The sequence below is a fragment of the Anarhichas minor genome, unplaced genomic scaffold, assembly GCF_050575085.1.
Source record: "Anarhichas minor isolate MPS153535 unplaced genomic scaffold, ASM5057508v1 ptg000090l, whole genome shotgun sequence".
NCBI classification, from domain to species: Eukaryota; Metazoa; Chordata; class Actinopteri; order Perciformes; family Anarhichadidae; genus Anarhichas; species Anarhichas minor.
The window spans coordinates 429,014-454,157 of NW_027466536.1; the positions used below are offsets into that span (position 1 = coordinate 429,014).

At 41.6% G+C, this 25,144-nt stretch overlaps 1 protein-coding gene across 1 annotated transcript; it reads left to right on the forward strand.

The window, feature by feature from the left end:
- The first annotated feature begins 415 nt into the window (after positions 1 to 415).
- On the forward strand, positions 416 to 18,066 carry calb2a (calbindin 2a). Its single transcript, XM_076082226.1, has 11 exons — positions 416 to 509; positions 4,668 to 4,744; positions 4,833 to 4,922; positions 5,657 to 5,737; positions 9,015 to 9,071; positions 10,583 to 10,660; positions 12,559 to 12,614; positions 12,754 to 12,793; positions 12,926 to 12,979; positions 16,398 to 16,469; positions 17,950 to 18,066. Exons 1-11 carry the CDS (start codon positions 416 to 418, stop codon positions 18,064 to 18,066), a joined length of 816 nt encoding a protein of 271 aa, XP_075938341.1.
- Positions 18,067 to 25,144: the final 7,078 nt, after the last annotated feature.

Here is a 25,144-nt window from a genome sequence, read left to right on the forward strand (position 1 = left end):
ACTGCAGTACCCAAGACGTCCTATCACACACAGCCACATCAAGCTTGAACGCACAGAGAGAGAGAGAGAGAGAGAGAGAGAGAGAGAGAGAGAGCGAGAACAGAGAGAGAGAGAGAGAAAACAGAGAGAGAGAGAGAGAGAGAGAGAGAGAGAGAGAGAGAGAGAGAGAGAGAGAGAGAGAGAGAGAGAGAGAGAGAGGATGGGAGGAAGCTGACTCAGATGGATGTCCTGTCGGTGGGTGCGCGCCCCCAGCGGCAGTGCAGCGCCGCTGCCGCTCCTTCGCCGGGTTAAAAAGCGGCGGGCGGCGCACCGGGGCCACAGTGTGGGGGTGTGTTTGAACGAGAGAGACAGAAAAGTTAGCGGAGGATTTTTTTCTGACTTCTGACCCACAAGCAGCATCCGTTCGAGAAGCATCATGGCCAACAAAGCACAGCAGCCTCCTCACCTACACCTGGCCGAGGTCACCGCGTCCCAGTTCCTCGACATTTGGAAACATTTCGACGCTGACGGTAGGACACTTTTTTTTCTTCTTCTTCCTCCTCCTTTCCTAAAAGTTATTCCAAACTGCGAACTCACGAGAGAATGCTGGATTACAGAGCGTATCACTGCTGTCAAATGCAGCCTATTGAAGGTTATAATCATACAGGGAGATGCATGGAACAGGATTGAAACGCTTGTCAGATAGATGGATAGATAGACAGACAGAGCAAAAGCGTTATAAAGCCTAGAATAAACAGACTGTAATAAAACAGCAAATGTTTGTCGTTTTGGAGTATTAAAGCGACTATTTAGGAAAAGAAAAAAAACATCCATAATGTAATATAGCATTCTGAATATTATAGCGTCTATTTTGTCTTTTAATTAGTGATAATATTCTTTTGTCGTCTTAAGCTTCCTGTGTGGTAGAATAATAAAGTAGCCAAACGCGGCATTTTCATGTTTAGCAGTTGTGTGTATGAGCTGATATCAGACCTGATATTCTGGATATATCGAAGCACAGCATCCCTCAAAAAAGTTCGACGTCTTCCAAATTATTCTCTGATGCGGACCACTCCCGACACCACGTGGTATGAGTTCATTTTATTACATTTTTTTAATGTAACTGCACATGCGGATGCATGATTTCTCATGACAAGCCTTCAAATAAAATATTGAATTGAGTTATTTAAAGACTATACTTAAAATATTCAATGAGTCTTACAAGGCGAGTACAATTCTTTTCTGTTAATTCAACTTTATTTCGCAATCATTTCGTCATTAGGGTCTCTTTGAGGGTCAACCTATACTCACTGACAGTTTGGAATGTTACTTTTACATGTAAGTAATTGTCTCTGTCTGATGCTCCTCCTGTTGGAATCCGTTTACAATCAAAAACTGGCTTATTCAATCGTCAGTCTGTCAGGTGGTGATGCTCTTTATGCAGTGGAAGTAGCCCGGTATGAATATGGATTTATGTGATGCAGATGCGATACCTGTCAACGTGAAATTGTCCCATAGGCCTACTAATTTATTCAGCGTCTCCCTCCCCACCACACACACACACACACACACACACACACACACACACACACACACACACACACACACACACACACTGTTTCTTCCCTCGGTCTCAGTTATGATCTTTTCTTCAATCCTCTGTTTGTCTCCGTACAGATTTGACAGTCCAGTCTTTCTTTCTGGCTCTGCAAATATCTGTGTGTGCATGTGTCTGTGTTGCAGAGTGACAGTATGACTTTTGTTTTTTTCCTAAACAAAGTCATCATTCGTCTTTGCTGCCATGAATGTCTCATAAGTCTGATTATAGAAATCCTTTTCTGTGGATCAAGGGCATTTTGTGAACTGGTGAAACTGTTTTAAGAAAGGAGATCTCTTTTGTGGTTTCCTTTAAAAACTCAGACTGGGACATTCACACAAGCGACCAGTCTGAACCCCGGCTGCAACCGGTCTTATTAAACAGAAAGTCCTCTCTTGGAACATCTCAAGAACGTTGATCGAGTCGTCAAGGCGAGTGTGTCGCACCTATGTGTTTTACACACACGCTCCCGGGATTTCATTGTTAGTGCGATCTGTTTTGACGCCTGCACACATGCTGAAATGCACTCCGCGGGGAAATCAGGGCGGAATGAGGAGTCAGTCTAGGGCTCAGCAGCTGGGCTCCTCCACATGAGCCAATGTGCAGACAAAGTTGACATAAGAATTGTTGTTTTTGCTCTTTTGTCCTCCTTCAAGCCCCAGGAGGCACCCCTATACCACCCGGGTGCCTCAGTCCCGAGGTGCTTTACATATTGCGCTTTGCAACGAGCCACTTTGCAAATCAAATACAACCAGTGAGCGTCAACAGATTTGGCTACAGCGTTTGATTCCTGCTCTCATTACCGGGAGTGTCTTCTGGCTCGGCAGAAAGAGATGAGAGCTAATTTGCTTGCTCAGATTGAGTAAACATCTCCTGAGTTGCAGATAAAAATACACAGGAGGCGATGCACCCAGAGATGATGAAACCACATATTCCCCTGTTGGCCCAGGATCAAGTCTCATCTGGATTGCGTCTCTCGCAGCTCCTCCGCTCTGCGTCCCTCTCATGTCTCTCTGCTGTCTCAGTCAGGCCTCCTCAATTCAATCACTTCAAAGCTGAAAGAGGAAACAACTGCAGTTCCTTTCTGCTAATTATAGAGCATTTGCTGTCAATGATTTTTTTATCAACCTGCATATGGAAATTTGGCAGCATCGAGTAAATTCCACTTCCTGAATTGACCCAGCCGTGGTCTCAACACAACATATTTGAATAGACAGGGATGCACACTCCTTTGAAAGGCAAATGCACTTTATATAGGCTTTAAATATGCACTTAGTTGGCACAGCTGCCCACTTTGAGAGTTTTCCTGTGTTGGGGTTGAATTTTAGAATCAGAACCGGAGGACTGAAGCGCCTTTACCGGCGTCTCCTGGGACCATAATGACGCAGCATCCAAAAGAGTGTGTATTTGGTCCAAAAAGTGGTTTTGTGAACCTTTTATCTTGCTCGTTGGTGCGAGCTTTAAGGGCTTGTGCAGAGGGACCAACGTGTATGAGAGCAAGTCGGTGGGAGCGCCCTCATTACGACATATAAAACGAGTTATTCAACATTTAAGTTGAGTGATGGGGAAGTGCGTTGAAGTCAGCCATGAAATGTATCTGCTGGAAGTGATGCTTTTTTTGTGCTTGGGACAGTTTACTGCAACATTTCATAGAAAAGAACCAAAGGGTACCTCAAGCACATTGGTGTGTCTTAGAGGCTGAATGAGAAAGTAAGCACTTATCCTACTGATATGAAAAAGCACAGTACAAACAGATGCTCCCTTTACGCACAAAAATATTGGGATGTATGGCTCTGTGGCTGCATTTGTTGAAGATGTGACGGCGCTCTGGCATAATCTGTTCATAAATCTATTTTTATTGTCATTTTATGCCGTTTGCCTTGTAGTTAATCACATCTTACTCTGTTTAATTATCAAGCAGGCCATTCCTCTCCAGAGCGCTAAATGTCAATAAGACCCACAGGAGGGAGGCTCGATAGCAGCGAGGCATTTTACCGTCCCACTTATTGAAACAGCAGAGCCTGTATTCATGAGTTTTGATAACATCGCTGAGGAACGCCTCCCCCGCCCCCCCCCCCCCCCCCCCCCCCCCCCCACCCACACACACACACACACACACATTTCCATGGATAGAACAAAGAGGCTAAGATGCTGGTTGGATGGGGAGAGGGAGCTAGAAAGAAGATGACAGAGAGTTAGAGGGAGAGGAGAGGAAGTGGATGGCATAATAATCTTTGTTAGCGTTTAATGAGGCAGCTCTGCCTTCCAGGGTTTTATTGAAGCAGCTAGTCACATCGTTTGGAGCCATCTGTCCAGCCATTCGGCGTGCTTGTTGATGGGATGTTGGCACGGGCTCACAGACTACCTGGGTGAAGCGGGCACACTCATTTGTCCTCTGAATAGGTTCTGTCAGGGCAGCAGAGCACCGGGAGTAAGCATAAAATGAGATAATCAACTTTGTTTTCCCCTAGCTAAATCTGTCATGACGGAATCCAAGAAAATGTGATGGACGTCTCCGTAGGGTGAACCCCAATTCGACAAAAGTGACACTTTGTGTGTCAAATTGATTGACAGCATTCAGTCAAACAGGGTTGAAACATTTTAAAACTTCAGTTCCTTGTGGCAAAATATCATCGCTTTCACAAGTCTAGATGAAGAAAAAAAAAGAACCGGGTAGAAAGTACACGGTTATCTATATTGATTCGTCCCATTTGCCGAACTCCCCGCTGACAGCGGTATTGATTTCCGTGGAATAAAAGAAGCTGCCTGTGGATCATCACCTTCAAAAATCAAGAAAAGCAGCTTTCCATATATAGCCTCTTCTCGCGTACAACACAGTCTCTGAGGAGTGATCAGTTTGCATCGTGTCAGTCAATAGTCTAATCTATTGAGCCAGAGGGGGGAAGGAAGAGAGTCACTGGTAAAGGCTCATGTTTGGATCAATACCGAGCCATGCTGGGATCTGTTTGACACTGTGACCACATCTGTGCAGATGTTTTTTTTTTTTTTTTTTGCATGTCAGCGATACTGAAATGCGCTCCTTTGTGGTATGTTGCGATGACATAGGTGTATGGTTCTGTATGTCTCCCAGGTAATGGCTACATCGAGGGGAAGGAGCTGGAGAGCTTCTTCAGGGAGTTGGAGATGGCCCGGAGAGGAGCAGGGGTGGTGAGTTCAAGGACTAGAGATTAATTAAACACAAGCATGCATACTGGCCACTCAGGTTTCACTTGTACTGAGTGCAAATGTTTTCCAGGACCCTTCAAACCCCATATTCAGAGAAAAGATGAAGGAGTTCATGCAGAAGTTCGACAAGAACAAAGACGGACGAATTGAGATGTCAGAGGTAAGGCCTGGAAGGTGCTTTCTTTTTTTAATGTTTTGACATTTTGGGAAAAATGTCCTTTTTGCAGAGAATTTTATTTTTTTGTCAGTGTGTCATAGTACATTATTAGAACAGACGAAAGTACTTATTATTGATGTGAATTAGATTTGATGCCACTTCCATTTGTGTAGCCAGCAGCCGGCTAGCTTAGCTTAGCATAGGGACTGAAAACACAGGAAAACTGCTTTCTGTCTGCTTTCTATGGAGGGAGAGGAAAAGTTGGAAAAAGAAAATGCTCAGATAATTCACAGAGCCGGAGCAATACAGTGCAAGGCTTGATCAATACCCCGATCGATTGCATAAATACAGTCTTTATGATGGTCTCAACGGAGCGTCAGTTTGGCATATTGCTTTCCTTCGATTTTACCATTTTCGGATCGTGATTTGAAAGAGATGCAAGAAGAAGGCCCTTCTGCAATATCAATAATCCACCGGCAGCATGGAAAATCTGAGAATGAGTTTAAGGTTCAGTCGTTGGGGTAAAGAGGCAAAGGCTTTGTCTGAACCTAAAACTTGATTCCTAAATAAATTCTTACTTAGGCACAGCCTGGCTTCTCTATTATTTATGTCCAAGTTGGCCATTTGAGGCTTTGCAGACAAAAAGCTCCCCGGTCTCCGTCTCTTTTCTCCCAGCACATCAACCCCACCATCTTGTGTTCTCACCACTCCCATTTTCCTGTCATTTCTCTCTCTAGCTGGCCCAGATTCTCCCAACAGAAGAGAACTTCCTGCTCTGCTTCAGAGAGTTTGTCAGCTCCAGTGCTGAGTTTATGGCGGTAAGTGAGTGTCTCTGAGTGTGTGTGAACGGGCCGATATATATTTTTTTGTTCCCTCTCGCCGAACTCTGTCATTTGAACGGTTCTTTGCAATGCTTTTTTTACAAAGGCTTTTTGTTCACTTAGAAATGCCATTAGTCAGGACACGCTTACTTTAACCAACTATACATTATAGACCAGAGTCAGTCAGCCATGGAGGGGAGACAGCCTGCATGTTCTCACTCCTGCCTACCAGCTAATTTCACGGATTAATTCCCCGTGTATGGTTGAAGGTGTACTAATTAGTGAAATAAACCGGTGTAGTCTGGAAAGCAAACCGCAGACTTTCTGCCGTTGCACATGGTTGCCCGTTTCTGCTGTTGAGATTTAGCAGTTGAATCACAAATCGAGCAACTGCACCTGACGGTCCATCATCATGAACATTAATTTAATGTGAACCGTTGGCTTTGGTGTTCTATGCACGGCAACTGAACAGTGTTAATTACTTTGGCTGTATTTGTTTCTCCAAAGATTCATGTGAATGTCCCTGCTGGTGTATGCAGAGGAGCTTTGGGTTGTTATGGGTAGCCGTAGAGGTTTTGCAGAGGAGCTGATGTTCACAACTCCCACATCTCAACGTGCAGTGTGAACATCAATCATGATTGATTCAATTCATGTCAGGAGAAACAGAAAGGAACCAAAAACATGTCAACTTCAAGGCTTAAATCTGTAAATGTAGAAGATAAACAGCTGGGAATGTTTCTGAATGACCGCGAGGCATATTTGCCTGGAGATCAAGGCCTAAAATCAACACTGGTGATCACCAATCGCTTTCGAATGCCCATTCGGGGCATGGCCGTTCAGATTGCTTGGCCCCCAGAAGGGCTGCTTTCCGCAATCTCAAGAACCGCTCATTGCTCGTTGACTCCACGGAACTGAAGAAGAGTTCTGTTGTAACATTTGTATATCCAACATCCGGTAGCAAAAGTGAACTGTTGTCAATGAGTTGTGGACGACATGCCTGACTCAGTCCGTAGAGCCCTGAAGCCACGCCCCTGCTGCTGCAAATAGCACTGTTTATTTGTTTATTCAAAACATAATAGTTAATATTGAATGTTTCCCGTGTCCAAATTGCACAAAATTTGGCACCAGCCACCAGGTCACGTCTGCAGCGGATTAGATGAGCGGTTCTTAAGATATGCGAAGGACACACACACACATAAACACATATGGACAGAAATTCCTTGCTTTTATAGTTGAGATGTGATACTAGATACTGTGTATACTTTGTAACATAGGAAACACTAGATACTAGATACTTAGTAACATAGAAAACACTAGATAATTAATAACATAGGAAACACTAGATACTAGATACTTAATAACATAGGAAATACTAGATACTTAGTAACATAGAAAACACTAGATACTAGATACTTAATAGCATAGGAAACACTAGATACTTAATAACATAGAAAAGACTAGATATTAGATACTTAGTAACATAGAAAACACTAGATACTAGATACTTAATAACATAGAAAACACTAGATACTTAATAACATAGAAAAGACTAGATATTAGATACTGAGTAACATAGAAAACACTAGATACTAGATTAATAACATAGAAAACAATAGATACTAGATACTTAGTAACATAGAAAACACTAGATACTAGATACAAAATAACATAGAAAATGCTAGATACTTACTTTATAACATAGAAAGGACTAGATACTAGATACGTAATAACATAGAAAATGCTAGATACTTACTTTATAACATAGAAAGGACTAGATACTAGATACTTAATAACATAGAAAGGACTAGATACTAGATAGTTAATAACATAGAAAAGACTAGATACTTAATAACATAGAAAACAATAGATACTAGTAACATAGAAAACACTAGATAGATACTTAATAACAAAGAAAACAATAAAGACGACTGGAAACTAGCCCAGTAGAAAGTTTTCAAGTGGTTTATACAGACACATTTTAACATTTGTTGATAACAAGTATTCGTATGACGTCTTCGTCAAATTGAAATGTGTCACCAACAAAACATTGAGAGTTAGAAAAGTGCCGAAATCAATTCAGCTAACGAGCATTCAGACATTAGCTTCACACAAAGCTAATCGTATGTGACTAGTTGCCAGCAAAACATCACAGAAAACAAGACTTTTCAGTGCTGTGAGTGTATTACGGCCAAGTTGTGTGTTTAAGAAACCATTTATATATGAAGAGTTCAAAGTACGGTTCAAACAAGTTTGGTGCAGCTGAATTATGAATAATGAATGATTGCTGGAGTAACAAAAAGCCCTCAGCAGAGCATGCGTGTGTTAAAATGTACTGAAATAAGGAAATCGTTTATTCCACAAAAATACCTATAGAAGATAAGAAAATGGCAGATTTCATGTACGATATGCCGCAATGAAAGAACGGAGCCAATTAGAAACCAATTACATGTCGGGAAGAGGCTGTCCCTGTCTCCTGTGTCATACTGAAAAGGAATAATGAAAGGAGAGAAGGAGGATGAATGAAGGGGAAGGTGTGGAGAGAGAAGGATACAAAGGGCGAACAAGAGAACGCAGGAACAGAGAGGACGTAAATGAAATGTCGATTGGGAAGTTGAGAGCCAGAGTTTGAGATCATAAAACAAGAGATGGGGATTAATCAGTCTTTGTTGAAGGGTGCAGGGAGGAGGAAGTGGGCAGAGAGGTTTTTAAAGGGTTAGAATGAGGAAGCAGAGACTTCTATTTTCAGAGTCATATATAATGGATAACACCACTGTAACTCCTCTTTGCCGAGCCCAGAGGAGGAGCAGAGGGGCGGGAGGAGGAGAAGGGAGGGAGGCCATCCATCTTTGATAAGGAGCCCTTCTTTGGACAGGGACAGCTGCTAGATTAAAACATTCATTAAAATGACTTTCTCTCCCTCCCTCATTTCTCCCTCTGTCTCCGGCTGCCCTCTGCTCTGTATGCGGGCGAATTGGGATTGTTTCGAAGACCGTGTGATTACAGTGACGGCCCGGGCTTCTGCGGTCGTCCCCCATGGAACCGTTTCTGCTCTGCACCAGAGAAAAATCAAACTCTTAGCGCAGTTAAAGAGCAAGCCAGGGGTTCGACCGGAGGGAGGATTTATGTGCCTGTGTGTGTGTGTGTGTGTGTGTGTGTGTGTGTGTGTGGGGGGGGGGGGGGGGGGGGGGGGGGTAAATATCTTTGCGCTTTGTACATCAGCTCTGAAAAACAGCTTTCAATTCAATATGTCTTTTGTTTTGGTGATTTCTTGCAGGCATGGCGGCGATATGATACAGATCGCAGCGGCTACATTGAAGCAAATGAATTGAAGGTTTGTTATGACCCAGTGTGACATATTGCATACCTGATATATCTGATTATATATATATATATCTTCATCTGCATCCCAAGCCACTACAACAAATACCTGTTATCTATTCATCTATTTACTTTGTCATACTTATTTCTCATTTTATTGTTGTTTCCCCCCCCCCCCCCCCCCCACAGACACATTCAAATACACATTCAAATGCTTACTAGCAGAGCACCCAGCCTAAACTGTAGCTACTTAAAGCATATTCCCTGTCTTTTCTTGTGTCTTTTACTTATTTTATTTACATATCTACATATATTAATACCACTGTAATAGTCATGTAATAGTCATATTTTCTGTTTTTGTGTTTACCTGGATGTATTTCCCATAATTAAATTAATTTTGAGTGTCAAAGTGTAGATGCAATGTTTTCTATTTATCCCCTCCTAGATGCTATATTGTTGTGCACCAATAAAAGAAAGAAAAGAAAGAGACAAAGATAATCCTGTTATGATTAAATACTCTATTATAAAAACGATTCTGAATCTGCTTGCTGAAAGGAATAGTTACGTGAAGAAAAGTAGGAAATATGCTTATCCGCTCTCTTCTAAAACGTCCACAGTTAATCAACATTTGAAAATATTCGTTGCTGATTTTCAGTGTGAATTCACATTTCTCTTTTAAAAATCATATGAGCACACGGGTCAGTAAAGCCAGACAGCAGATTTGGCCCAGGAGAGTTAAGTGGCTGCTCAACAGGAAATCCCCCAATGACCATGAGTGTTTTTTCCAGGTGAGGATTCACATTCAAAAAAAGCTTTTCAGGACGCAAAAAAACCCCAACATGTTATTCACTTCAACAGCTCTACTGAAATGTTGTGTCAAATTATATAAAGGAGAGCGCTCCGCACGGGGGAGTTGAACGTTAATGGGGTCAGCGATTACTCGTCAAGTACAGATTAGGCTGCTTGGGTTGTTAGGGGATCACATTTCTTCCAGCTGGCCAGGTGCAGATGAGTTACTCAGGTGTGGCCTTTTGAAAGCTTTGGAAATGGTGCAGATGAGATCGCAGGCAGGAGACATTGGTCTCAACTCATGACTGAGCGGACCAGGAAAATATCTGACTCAAATACTGAACAAGTGATGTGAGATAGTGGCTGCTACATTTACTGTACCTAAAGGCTGTAGTTACTAGTTCCTTTGTAGATTAGGATGTTTAATAGAAAACACAAGATCAGTTAATAAAATAACAATTATATCTTTTTTTTCTGTCTCCATCCCTTTCTTCTCCTTCTTTCCGTTTTCATGTTCTTTACTACCCTCCTCCTGTCCTGGTTACTTTTTATCTTTCCTCTACACTGTCTTTCATTATCTGAACCTGTCTTTGTATTTTCCTTCTTCGTTCGTTCCTTTTAGTCCTTCATCAACTAATTCTTCTTTTTCAATGGGGACCCTGTAGTGCCATACTTCTGCATGTTCTTCCACATTTCTCTTTTTATTCTTTAATCTACGTGTGTCTCTGTCCTCAGGGCTTTCTGTCAGACCTGCTGGAGAAGGCTAACAGACACTACGATGACAAGAAGCTCCAGGAGTACACACAGACCATAGTAAGACTCACACTCACACACACACACACACACACACACACAGTCACACACACATGAGGAATCTCAGATGCAGAAGTGTAATTGTCCAGTTATCCCCATTCTGTTGGGCTAAAATTCATGCTCAGTAAACTGTTCAACTTTAAACTTAAAAAGTTGCACTGATTTCTCCTCTGAGAAAGCTTTGAAAGGATTCTAGAGGGATAAAGAATAAGAAAGATGACAAAATATATCTAAAAGTTGTCTTACCAGCAGGGTTATTGTCCAGCTCACATCGGTCCCCCAGCGGAAGCTGCTCCTCCTGAACCAGCGGACAACTGAGGGCCATTTTCAGGCTCCTCGGTTTCCAACAATAGCTGAGTTATGCTTATTTGTTTTCCAACAAGTTGTCAAGTAGATTTTCTCCAGTTCGCTTAGTTTGGCTTTGCAAGAGGTTTCCAACTCGTGTCCAAGTCCAATTGCAAAGAGTCTAATGCCTTTTTATACCTGACCTCGGCTCTGTTTCCATGGCATTTACTTTACTTTACTGATTGAGCAAGATACAAAATTAGATTTGATGTGAAAATGCAGGAGAGATTAATTAGACAGATGATGTCGACTGTCCAACTTTTTCGTCTCCATGTCGATTCAAAATTGTACTTTGCAGTTATTTATGAGGTGTGTCATACAGTACCATGTAATAAGAAAACAGGTATCCAGTAGCATGAATTCCTTTGACGTTCCCACATTGTTACCCTCCTATTCACTAACGTTACGTCTTGTTCCCTTGCGCCTACATGTATGTATCAGTTTGCACTATAGTGGTTCTTATAGTGGTTCTTATAGTGGTTCATATATTGTATGTAAGAGGTGGACGTAGTCACCGTGACGTCACTTACTGGTTTATGGTCATTTTGAAGCCTCGAGTTCAGCATTTTTGGCCGTTGCCATCTTCATTTTTGGACCACTCCAGCTTGACTTTTTTTGCAACCAGAAATGAGAGGGTGGAGCCAAGTACAACTGAATGCTGAATAACAATTACTAAAACAATTACTAAAACACTAAATCTAGTGAGAAGTAGAGTCATTTTCTCAAAGAGTTCTATAAAACTGGACTTCTTCAAGTCGCCCCTGATGGCCACGAGAAAGAATGCATGTTTACGGCACTTTCACAATTGCTTCACTTTCCAGAACCGGAGGTTGGCGCCTGGCAGAAACCACAAGTGAGGTACTGATTTTGCATCAGTGCCTCTCAAAGTAGTAAAAATAACTATAAATGGCTAAACTTAAATAAAAAGCAAACATCTCGGAAACAGCAATAAAGCCTACAGAAACACTGTGAGCCATAAGCAGTCTTTATGAAATGTATATCTCAATTGTCCATCTGCCCGGAGGACCTCAGAGGCCTATCGTGTTGGTGGCGACGGCGCTGTGTGGCTGAGCGGCCGTGACCCATCATGTCCTGCAGGTTGTGGGTTTACAGCACAGATGTGCTAACATCTGCTTCTTGCTGGAAGCCCCAGAGCTGACCTGACCTGATTTTCCAAAGCGGTTTCCACAGCACACTCCTAGATACACTTGGTCATTGTTGTTTTCTATTTGCCTCTAATATAGCAGATTATACAGATGGTGAAAGATACCATCAAGGGAAAACAGCAAGTTGATAGATTTTTGCCAAATAATAATAGATACTAAATAATAAACAGTAGATTCACAGGCACCAAAAAACCCATTACAGGTCCTCTGTAAAAAAAAAAGTCAAGGGTTTATAATAAAAGCACAAACTGTCCATTCAATTTCTCGGTCAATGAAATTCATGGGACCATATTTGCCTTCATCTTGACAGCACATACCTATACAAAGCTGTTCTTTCAGTTTCTCTCCTCTGTCCCTTTCTATCTCTGTCCTGCTTCCATTTTGTAGCTCAGGATGTTTGATCTGAATGGAGATGGGAAGTTGGGCCTGTCAGAGATGGCAAGGTAAAATGCAATTTGACTTGCCTCTGTTTGCTTTATAAATGTTAAGACACATTGCCCGCTAATGTTCATTCACCGTCGATGGATTTGAATAATTTAACTAACTATCGTGTCCGCTAATGAAGTCCTTCTCTCCCCACAGGCTGCTCCCCGTTCAGGAGAATTTCTTACTCAAATTCCAGGTACGGAACAAACATGGGGCAGAAAGAAATGTTCATGCAAAACGAAATGGCTATACCCAATTAACATCCATGGATAACTTGCTTTAGTGTAGCAGTGATTGAGTTTTTGTCTTGTCTTGTTGTTTTTTGCAGGGTGTCAAGTTGACCACTGAGCAGTTCAATGCCATCTTCACATTCTATGACAAGGTAGGTGACATCTTTTGTCAAGGGAGCAATAAATACATACCCACCAAACACCAGAGGTGCGATTGTCTCTGAAAGGCTAAATTACAGCAACATAAGGCGGCTGTTTCAAAATCAAAGAATACATTTATTAATCGGAGCACTTTTTAAACATAGCACGAACAGAGCGCTAAATATTTGTTGAAATCGTGAACGATTCTCCGTCAAAATCAGCAGGGGGAGGCGGCCTGCATGTCTCTGTCTTGTTGACTGTCTGTGGATTGCTACAACGGGAGAGAGAGGAAATTAGGGCCAGAGGTTCATTTAACAACCACGAAAACCAAGCAGGCTAAATCATAAAGCTCTCTTTTCTCTCTTTTTCTCCTTAATAATTTGAGGCACAGAAGCCCCTCCTCATCATTCAACACTTCCGTAATTGTTTTTTCCAGCCATGGAGTTACTTAAGTTGGGCCAAACTGATATGGAACTAACTAAATTCGGGTCCAAATCACAAAGAAATGACATGCCTGCACCATTCAGCACAGCACGTATAGATGCACAGCCGCAGAAGTATAAATCAGGCGTAAGAAACCGTGTTCTGTCTGCAGTATACCGTCAACAGAGGGGGCAAGAAATACAACTGAGCGGAACAGAGCCCACTTAAAACCCCTTGTGATGTCGGACCCGAGCAGAAGTTCTCTGGGTGAAAATGGTTTGTTGATGGCAGAGGTCAGAGAAGAATGGCCAGACTGCTGCATTGTTTAAACGTCCAACCTGATTCTTGTTGCTGACCTTTGCCATCCCTTTATGACCACAGTGTACCCATCTTCTCGTGGCTTATTTCCTCACACTCTTCTCATACACACAGCTGAAGTCTGGCCCCACTTCTGTGTCAGTTTCTCTTTCACTAGCATTTTGGCATAGATGGTTTTAATCATCTGTCGTCATGAAAACTGGGAAATTCTGTCCATGTATTCTGAGCAAAATTAGTTTGAATCAACAGGGATAAGAGCTAGCTTGAATAAGGGTGGTAGGTTTGTGTCTGCATAATAATGTCCTGTATCTGAAAGCTAATATGCTAACATGGTGAGAGGATGTTGGGAGTCTACCGTATATTTACACTGTAAAAGATGAAGAAATTGCAACAGAGCTAGAAATAAAATAGCCAGGACTCCTGAGTCAAGCTGTCTGGATGACTCAGCACTGTTTGTTTTGGAGTTTCCTCTTTTGGTAAAATCATGAATAGGCAAATTCATTGTTTCGTACCTAGGGTGCTCCCGAATCACCCAGGGAAATGAGTCAGGCTTGGCACACCTGTCCCTTTGTAAACAGCTCAGGGTGGTGGAGCAGTGGTTCAGTTAATGGGCTCATTTTCCACATTAGCAGTGGATCGGTGGGGAGGGACCACAGGGAGCAACATGAGATAAGAAAGACGGGAACAGAGCAGAACTAGAGGGGAGAGTTGATCATCTGCTAAGTCATTTGTTCTTGTTTAGGATATCTTGTGAGTTTTTGTCAGTGTGCGCGACCTGCCATAATCTAGGTCGCTGTGAGAAGACTGACTCCATTTTTGAGGAAATTAACAACTCAGCTTGATGTGGCACAGCACTAGCGGCCCAGTTAACTTGGTTGTTAGCTCAGTTTTTATGTGCTAAAAGCTATCGTAGTTAGCGATATACAACATTTTAATTTAAATAATTTTTTACATAAATCTACTCATTCAGCCACTTCAGGACACATTTATTATAGTAAACATTCATTGTGTACGGCAAATATGCATAATACAACCATCTGAGTATGTTCACAGTAAAGTAAAATCCAGCATGGATACGACAATTGCTTAACTTTTGAGGGGAATAAAACATGGACTTTGTATTTGTAAAGTTCATCTTTTTTAAATTGGTAGCATTGGATGCAGTGTAATTGGCATTGCGTCATTTTCTATTTGAACAAAATTGTGCCGTTTATTTAGCACTGTGCCATATTGCACTGCATTATTTCATATAGTAAATAATGTAGAATATTTGCTGTTGAATTGTGAAGCATCAGTCTTTGTTTTAAGACAAATTTGAGTATCTTAAGATTCCAGTGGATGGTGAGAGGTTTGTTTTAGATTTGTGAGTGGGAACATGTCAAATTGTTTTGAATAAAAAACTATTAGAGGAGAAAAATTAACTGTAAAAATCCTAATAATTGGCACTTGTATATTCTACTTTTGGCTCTAACAATAAAACAATCTGACACTATAGTTCCATGGCTTCACATTACTGGCACAAGGTGCTAATCTTCCACAGCCACACTCTATTTTCTCCTGTCAATAAAGTCCATGCGATATGGCTGAAAGCTCCAGAAAGTCAGTAGATGTGCTAATGTTTTTTCTTCTTTTTATCAAAGTAGTATTTCCAAGGTCAACAATGAACCTTTTATTTCTTGCCACTGTGTAGGCCTCAGTTAAGAGGCCCGGCCAAATCATAGCAGTGGGTGGGCGGTTGCGTGCATGTCCGTGTCTTGGGTTGGACTGAAGGCAAGCACTCTCTAACAAGCTCACTTCCAGAGGTTGAATGTTCAATTATAGATGAGCCACCCCGATTCATTCATGTAGACTATCTGTGGGAATGGAGCACTACCATTTGTGGGCGTAATTAGTTTCATCATTTTCTTATGAGCTCAGCCCCTGCAGCTGAAACACAGGCAGCCGCTGTCACTGAGAGATCGTCGGCCGGGCGGAGAGTGTCCGGTCAGCTGAATGCTAACATGGCTGACGGTGCTACCGCCCCCGAACTGTGAAATTTCAAGATGGCACGCAACTCGGACAGACCAGCTGATACCGGATGTTGCTTTCCTTTCCCATAACTCTGCAGAGTTGCGGGTCTTTCATACTTAAAGTGAAAGTAAATATAATTCACACTTTATTCCTGGGATCTTTAGATCTGGGACACTTCAGTCTAGCTTTGTGAACATCAAAGAGCATCTCCCAAAGTAAAAAATAAGACTGGCAAGCCACTCAGCTCTGAAGTTATCTTGAGACCGAGCCTAGATGAACAGAACATGGTTTTGTTCCGCTTGCCAAGGGAAGATTTCCAACCATTTGGACTTATTTCTTGGCCCCCAAACTCGAAGCTCTACTGTGAGACATAACTCATTAATTAGCAAAGTGTCTCCGTGTTGACTTTGCAGCTAACCCCCTTTACAGGGTTGTGAATGGGGAAGTCTTTTTTTAAATCATCATTCATGAATGGTCATTTGGCTGGTGCATTCGTGATGGCTGCCATACAATATTGAATGAGCAGCAGAGCAGAGCAGGGCACACAAATCAGGAAGCTCAGAATCTAAATATAGCTGCTTCACACAGTTTAGGCAAGAACATTTTCCTTCCAGTCTTTTCTAAATGTTTGGAGATGAAAATAACATTCGTGTTGTGTTTCTGTCAACTTTTTTTCAGGATGGGAATGGCTACATTGATGAGCAGGAGTTAGATGCTCTGCTACGAGACCTTTACCAGAAAAACAAGAAGGTGAGACGGGGGCTTTAGTGAGGGTTCACAGGCGGTTTGTATACTGTGACCTTTTGTGAGCTTAGACCTGGCTTGTGATCTCTGGCACCCGATACCATTTTCTTTCCGATCATTCCTGCTCCTCTCCCTGTGCATTTTGTGCATTATTATTTCTGTGTGTCAGAAACGAAATATACCCGAAAAAAAGCATTTAAAACATCTTTGATACTACATGCTATACCTGTATGGTAGAGTTACAATAAAAACTTACCGATACCTCTAAATTATTTAAGCTTACCAACTGTTTTATTATGAGCATTCAGGATGTGTATATTGGTGTGAGCCCTGACTGAAAAGTAATACAGCACAGGAGTCTGCTTGTTAGCAGGGACTGAATGCAGACACATAAATATCTAATTGACAAAGAAAAAAAGTCACAGCATCTTGTATTTCAAGTGTCTAGGACTCACGTTTAGTTTAGTTGACATTGTGGGGATTAACATAATATGAATTTTACAACATATTTACAATAATCTACTGTAATACTAGGGCTAACTAGCTCCACACTACAATAACAATGCTGCTAATGTACCCAGTACTTCTATATGGAGCATGAACTGGTAAGGATCCATTCACAAAGAACAGATTGCGGCCGCTGATAGCACCATGGATTGCGCATCATTTGTAACCGCTGCCTGCCCCGTTTCCAGGTCCACTTCACAAAAGGTATTGCACTAATTATATTAGAGCACAAACACGCACATAGATGTTTGCAGCTGAGTGCAATCAGCCCCTTGTTTGGAAAGGGAGAGTGAATAAGTTGTTTGTTTATATAATAGCCTTATTTTTCATTAATTTTTCTTGTTTTTGTTTCCCATGTATTTTCAAAATGACATGTGGGGGAGCTTCATTCATTTATTTTTTCATGACATGAATGTTATTGCATCCTGTGACTGCATCCCAAAATAATCGGTGCGTTCGCCTGGCTACAACCTCTGTCTCTGAAGACGCTCATAATTTCACTGTAGCTGCTGTCTGGTTATTAACACTGATCTTTGTTAATTGGACTGTTCTTGCAATTAGGCTAATTTGCATTGAAAGGGGCCAATTTTGCACCAGATGTAAGCATATTAGCTAATTCAGATATGTGCAAATAGCACACGAGCACCACTTGGCAGCGCAGTTAGTGATGCATTCAACCTTTGTGGGTGCTTTAAGTCTTTTTTTTTTTTTGTATTATTTTTTGCATTATATTATAAATCTAGCCAACCAGTGCATATTTAAGACCCTTTTACATGGCTCTAAAAATAACTAGAGGGGCAGCTCACAATTAGCATAGCAAGCTGGCTAAAGCTGATGAAATCTGCCCGCTAAAGTTTTCACTTCTGACGTCAAAATCAATAGTGCTCAACTAAAAAAGAAAGTCCTTCTTCTGTCGACGTCTGTCTGAAATCAAGCACCCATTGTTTCCCCAAAAACCCCCTCTCTCTCTCTTATTCAGGAGGTGGATGTGAAGAACCTGACGGGCTACAAGCAGAGCATCATGACCCTGTCTGACGGAGGGAAGCTCTACCGCAGCGAGCTGGAAATTGTCCTCTGCAGGGAGCCCATTGTGTGACTCTTCCTCCTCTCTCTTGTTGTGCATCATCCTTTTCTCTGCCTGCCCCGCCCTGCTCTCCCGAGACCACACCCACATCCAGCTGCCTGGCAAAATATACCAGGTTGCATGTGCCAGACACCCCACCCCGCTATCATTTCCCCCGACCCCGCCCAAAAGTTACAACATCAGAACGAATAAGTGCACCGTCAGCACGCAAAACAGCTCTTCCTCCTCAAACCCTCATTCTTTTGCCACCTGACCTGTCTGAAACCTCTACAGTAGCCTTTCACCTTCTCAGCTCTTCATCTATTTCCTTTACTATTTCTGACCTCATAAACGTCCCTGCCCTCCATGCTGTGCCTGACTTGCAACTCCTGACCAAAAGCCCAAACTCAGTTTTTCCACAGAAACAACCTTTTGACCCGTTGATAACCCTTGAACCTTGACCCCGGCTTTGTCGACCCCTCCATCCCCTCGCTCTTACAACTTTGCATTAGATACGATATATATATATATAGTCAGACAAAACTGCAGACAGCTGTGTTTGAATTTATCTAATTTATAGTCTGTGATGGATCTGGTATTGATTTTTTCCGCCTGTTTGCCCTGAAGCCCTCTTGATCCATTGCCATATGATATGATTTTTAATTTTCAAAGTTTGTTTTTGGCTGATACTGTCGATTGAAAATATGAATAAAATGTCTTAAGATAAAAAAAAATCAGTTTTGACACTTTATGAACATGATTTCGTCAAAGAGTAACTGCCAGTGTTGGTCACACTTTGATGGAGACGATTACCTCCTGGACTTCCTCGTGGCAGTCTGAATATTTTACAGCCATGCAACGCTGCACCATTCTCTCAAAGTTATGTCTGCTCGTGCTGACCTTCTGCATATACCAACTTGATTGTTTTATCAAGGCTTCCCAGCTTTAAAACTGCTCCCTCATCGTCAACTCACTAGCGTAAACATAAAAAAAGAGTTAACGACAGATGCAGTCACAACAACAGCAAGATGGTGTACAATTTATAACTGTCGTAAGTGTAGAAAACCACTAGACATTGGCTCTGGTGTCGATGCCGGTTGTCTGTGTTGAGCAACTTAACACGAGCAACTACGTCTAATGCTGTCCCCTGAAAATGTATCGCATTGGAATCAAGAAGACGATAGAAATACTGGCTGCTTCGCTGCGGCACTGACTCAGTCAGACAGCTTTATTTGCAGCATGATGTCCGTCTCCCAGTTGCATAATGAAAAGGACCGAAGAAACAAGTAGAGTGACATTGCTGAGTCTGCACTCAGGCATTTGCCTGTTTTCCCCTTGTGTGAACGAAATGAGGCAGCATAACAAAACACTTGCCTCCCTTTTGAGTTGCCGAAGCAAACCCGAAACTGAAGCGAAAGCTGACCTGAAGTTCTTACGTTTGAAATCGGTTTTCTAATGGATTTACAATTTAGCTCCTGTCATTAAATTGGGAAGTGAATTTATTTCAAGAGCATCGGGCTTAAAGCGTTTAATTGTCTGTAAGATGAAGGACTCGAGCTCAAATGGGCCCAAATATGGAAAAGCGTTCAAAAGCACATTGGGAAACCCTTTAGAACTAACTGAGGTCTGATTTTTGAAACTCATAAATGACCAAAGTAAATTTAAAAGGGAGATAATCTGATCTGACATCACCAAAAAGGAAGAACATGGTGTGTCTCAGAGGCTTTACATGTCGATAGAAACATGAATGTGGAGCCTATTGCATAAAACATGCAATTAAATATAACTACAAAACTTAACAATGATCTGAACTGACAACAAAAATAATTTGGCTGCAATTCCAGCGGTGCCACTGGAAGCCTTCACTTTTTTTTCCAGTTGAATCCAGGGCGGGAGGTGCTCCTCCTGAGCTGAGATGTTGCTCCTGACATAGTGGGACAGGACTTGATATTTCTCGTAAAAACCCTGTAATTGAGTTGACATGCTTTTAAAGCCATCTGAATAATACAGCAAGCACACAGGCCCCCATCTCAATGTGGAGCTGGTGCAAACCCGCATCAATTAATCAGAGGCATTTAAATCTTTATATGGCATCCAGCTGCTCAAAGAAAATGTGCACTATGTGCTGTTAAGAAGTCCAATTAATATTGTTTCAAGTGAGACTGTGTGACTTTTGCTGAACACCTGGACAATTGCAGAAAAACCTTAAATATTGCACAATTGAAGAAGTCAGAAAGTCTGAAGCTGACTGAATAATGTCGGTTACTCAGAAATATATGTTTTTTGTTTGCCAACATTGGCCACCTTAAAGAGCTAGTGTGTAGCATTTAGGGGGATCTATTTGCAGAAATGGAATATAATATTCACAACTATGTTTTCATTCGTGTATAATACCCTGAAACAAAAACAAAAAAGTTGTGTTTTCCTTAGAAAGAGACATCTATATCTTCGTAGAGAGTCCTCTTCCACGGAGTCCGCCATCTTGCATCGCCATATTTCTACAGTGGCCCAGAACTGTTAAACCAAACACTGCTCTAGATTGGAGCCTTTTGCGTTGTTTGTTTTTGCTTTACCTGCAGGTCGCCATAGTTCTCTGACGCTCTAGTGAAACTGTGGTTAAGACTATGGTAACTGGTTGCAGAGATCAGAAGCGTGGAGCCCCCAGCGTCACCACCGTTTTGCACTCGCCAGCTCACATTAGCCGAAGGAGTGAGTCGGGTATTCGGTTGGTTGTAATCTGCGACCACAAAAATCCTAAACACTGTGCTTTTAAACTCAAATATTTAAAAAAAAACACAACGTTAGTGGCCGAGATACATATGACTATCGCTTAGCTGTTGTTTCGGAACCATGGAAAGCGCTGCTTCTTGTGTGTAGGTGCAGCAACATACAGACAGAGAGAGAGAAAGAGAGAGAGAGGGGGGGGGGGGGGGGGGTTAACCCAGGCTAAAATTAGCCACCATGAGCGACTACTGGTGCTGTTAGTGTATTGAGTTGCGCAAGAGAGCGTTGTCTTCCTTATGAAAAAGACTGTATCCCAAGAATGCGATTTCTGTAAGAACTCAAAAGCACAATTAATATGCAAAAGAGCTAGGCGCTACTGTCTCGGATGCTATTAAAATGCAGAGCTATAAGAATGATATCATAATCATGCTATGTTTTCTTCTGTAGTTCATGAAATGATGTTGAATGTCATGGAGTGTCAGCCTGAATAAACCTTAAACTATTTCAATGCATTTGTACAATCAGTCCAGTAGCCACGGTGCACATCCCTCACCCTGTGCTCTCACACACACACACACACGCAGCTGCTCAGTGAGAAAGTCTCCAACCGACAGATGGGTTCCCTGCATCCCCGACGAAAGCCAACAGCAGCACGTTTCTCCTGCACGACTATCTCACTGTGAAACACAGTGAGATCTTTAATTGCAGTCTGGAAGGCCCAGTGAGCTAAGCGGTATAGAGGTGACTCAGATGTTGTCGTTAGACTTTCAAACAGTGGAGAGTGCTTTGAAAGAAAAAGAGAAATGCATAAGGGAGTGGAGTGCATTGGTGTGGGAATAATTTCTTACAACACCACATCATAAAAAAGGGAGCTGCTGATAAAGTTTGGAAAGGAGGCGCATCCAATTAAACATTTAGCTGAAGATGCACTCGTTGAGAGATTGGCCAACCGTAGATACCGATAAACTCGATAAGTCTCTTTCCTAACAATGTTGTGCCAGTCATCCACAAGAAAACCATCTCCGCATATTCTGTATCACCTGCATCAGCAGGAAAAGGTACACTTTCTTCTGAAGATCTAGACCATCACCAATGAGGGGTAACCTGCATGGGATTGCAGGAAGAGTCTGAATAGAAGGCAGCGCAGAAGGCCAGAAGCGTCGATAATCCCTGAATGCCGTCTTACTAAGCGCTGCCTTCTGCTCCCATCTGGGAGTAGATTTTACATTTTGAATCAGACTGATCTCAAACAGCTGCAGGATGAACTCTGTTGTTTAGCTATAAATCTGCTCAAAAGGGGAAATGACAAACTAAAACGCATACAATACAATTATATGACAAAAATAAATACGTATTTGTTATTTCATACTTATTTGCCAAAAAAAAAGGTCAATCTCAAGTCTGTTTATTTGCTGAAGATTTATTTATTGGTAATGGGGTTATTTTGTCATAAATGTTGTTTTTATAATGTCCTGTATACAGCATGTTATACTGACAATAGGCAAAAAGATCAATAATAATTGCAGAGACAATATTAAAGGGACAGTTCACCCCCAAATCAAAAATACATATTTTACCTCTTACCTGTAGCGCTATTTATCAATCTAGATTGTTTTGTTGTGAGTTATTTATGGATATATATCGTCAGTAGAGATGTCTAGATTGATAAATAGCACTACAGGTTGCATTATAGAGGTTATGGGAAAAACAAAAATCACTTTTCTACATGTGGTTTTTAGCCCACATTAGTGGCGTGGCAGTCATGTCAGTGGGTCGGTCCACCTCTTTGATCAAGGCTAAAATATTTCAACAACTCTTGGATGGATTGTCACGAAAGTAGGTGCAGACATTCATGGCTCCCAGAGGAAGAATCCTAATGACTAAAGTGATCCGTGACTTTTCCTTTATAGAGTCACTAGCAGATGGAATTTCATGGTTTTGAGTAAAATGTTTCGACAAATGTAGAGAAGCCTATTCTCCTCTGTTCATTTGCTAGTAATAAGTACAATTGTTGATGAGCGTTTTCCTGTTGAGCTCAACAGTAGGGGCACTAAATCTGAACTCCGGATGCTGTCTAGCTATGTAACATAGCAAACAAAAAGTCTTCATCATCAGATGGGGTTTGCGGTGATGAAGTTTGCAGTGCAACCTCGTCTGATGTTGAAAGCGCTGAGAAAAAGAGTTCACAGCAGTCAGTGGGATATAGATGTGGTGCAGCATCGCTGCTGACCCAGACGTTTTAAAAAAAAATCAGGGTCTGTTTACAAATTATAAATTCAAGAGCAAATTCTTTAGATTCTCAGCTGGGGAAAGAGAATAAAAACACTGCATCTGGTGCACAGATGTGACATGAATTCTTGAAATGGAGGGCATTCTCCTTCAGCAGTTCAGTGTTAGAGGGTGATTTCCCTTTCTGCTGATGTGGGTTTTACTGATTTGCACTATTTTCTGTTCTGTTCTGGTAGACTGGATTTTTTTCCTCGGGACATTAAATAGTATTGCATCTTAAATTGTGTTCAGGGTTTCATGTGATGGTTTTTTGTAAACAGTATTTGCGCCAGCAAACTCAATAGGTGAATAGCTGAGTAGACAGAACAACCGAAGGGTATACTGTTGTGCATGTAAACACATCATCGTAAACCAATGTGATAAAGACTGGAGGCAGAGTACTACACTGTGTGCAGGGGGAAAAGAGAGAAGAGAATGTGAATGCAAGAGGATAACGGCCATGATTTATGCATTGATGAAAGGAACCCTGGTATTTTATTTATGGTCTCCTTAAATATAGCTCATGTGAATTAAATAAGTGATTGAAAAATGGATGTTACAACCTAGATTCTTGTGTATCCCACACAACCGGGCACACGCACACACACTGAACACGGGCATGTGCACACACAGACGAGCATACATCACAGCACTATACAAGCACACATCCACAAACAAATACAAGTTAATAAAGGCACGCACACTGACTCCTGTTCTTCAGTGTAACTCCTGACTGACAACTTGACTCACCCTTGGCTGTAGCACTGAAACACAAAAAGCAAAGTCATGCTGCAGCTGGTTGACTGCTACTGAAAAGAAGTTCTGAATGATACTCATCAGTTCACTGTGGTTAAAAAGCAGAATTATCTATTTTTTTATGGATGAGTCAAGCAAAAAGTATTCAAAGAAATATGTTTGCCATTTGGGGAAATATCCTAATTTGCGTTCTCTCTGGGAATTAGATGAAAAGATCAACATCACTCAAATGTATCTTTTTTTTAATCAAGCTATAGCCTGGGGATGCTTAGCTTAGCTTAGCTTAAAGACTGGAAATAGGGAGAAACAGCTGGCATGGCTCCGTTCAAAGGTAAAATAAATCAGCCTACCAGCACTTGTGCAAGTGTACAGACAACAAGTTGAGGTTGTGCAGGGGGTTCTGACTATTTCCTGGCCGGGTGCCACTGCCTGCCTCCAGCCTTTATGCAAAGCTAAGCTGTAAACATGCAATAACTAATTTTGGCCACTTGGGGTCAGTGGGAAACAACATTGATGAATCACCTTTTAAATTGATAGGGCTAATATTTGTCAGCTAACAGTTGCTTATTTGCACATCCAGCAGTTACAGAGCAACATGATCATTTATTTGGAGTGGAGTCTTTAGGCTACTTGGTGAATGAACGGTGCTATGAGAGCGCTGAGAGTGAACCACAACAGTAAAGTTGAGCTGAAACTTGTTGCGAAGCATTGTTTTCACATTGACATTTGATACATTGTTACTCTAAAAAGAAAATAAATGTAGACAGACGGAAACTGTGGAAGTATTCCTTTAAAAAAAAAAAAGAAACACCTGTCTTATACCTGAATTAAATCTAAAATGAAAGCATACGCTTAAAGTTGACGTAGTCGTATTAGCTTGGAAGCCAGGGCGCCCGTGTTTCTGTGAGATCAGTGTATGTCAAATCCAAAACAGTGAAGTAGTTGGAGAAATGAATACCGTTTACTTGGTTTGCATGCAGATTGTCAATGGTATTATGCTTCATCCTTTCATCTTGAAGGAGTCGCAGGGGCCCATTAAGTGTTTATTCCTTACCACCAAGCCAATGATTCAGGAAGAACATTCGACGGAGGATCCTTAAGGGATGCAGTGAGAGGAAGTACTATATAAAATGATCAATACTTTCCAGATGCAGAAAATCCACCATCACTTACTTGACCAGTCTTTGGTTTTTTGTTGAATGTTACATAGCCACATGGGGACTTGTAATACATCATGAATTCTATCTTTAATCTGCTAAATTCACTTGACCTCTCGGTTATCGTTCAAGCAGAAAGGCACACATGGAAAACGATGTGACAAACGGCCGCCATTGAATTGTAATTGTAATTGTACTACTCCAAA

Coding starts and splice junctions, on each gene's coding strand:
- calb2a (XM_076082226.1), top strand. CDS start 416: ATGGCCAACAAAGCACAGCAGCCTCCTCACCTACACCTGGCCGAGGTC. Junction 510..4,667: donor GAAACATTTCGACGCTGACG/GTAGGACACTTT, acceptor TATGTCTCCCAG/GTAATGGCTACATCGAGGGG. Junction 16,470..17,949: donor TTTACCAGAAAAACAAGAAG/GTGAGACGGGGG, acceptor TCTCTTATTCAG/GAGGTGGATGTGAAGAACCT.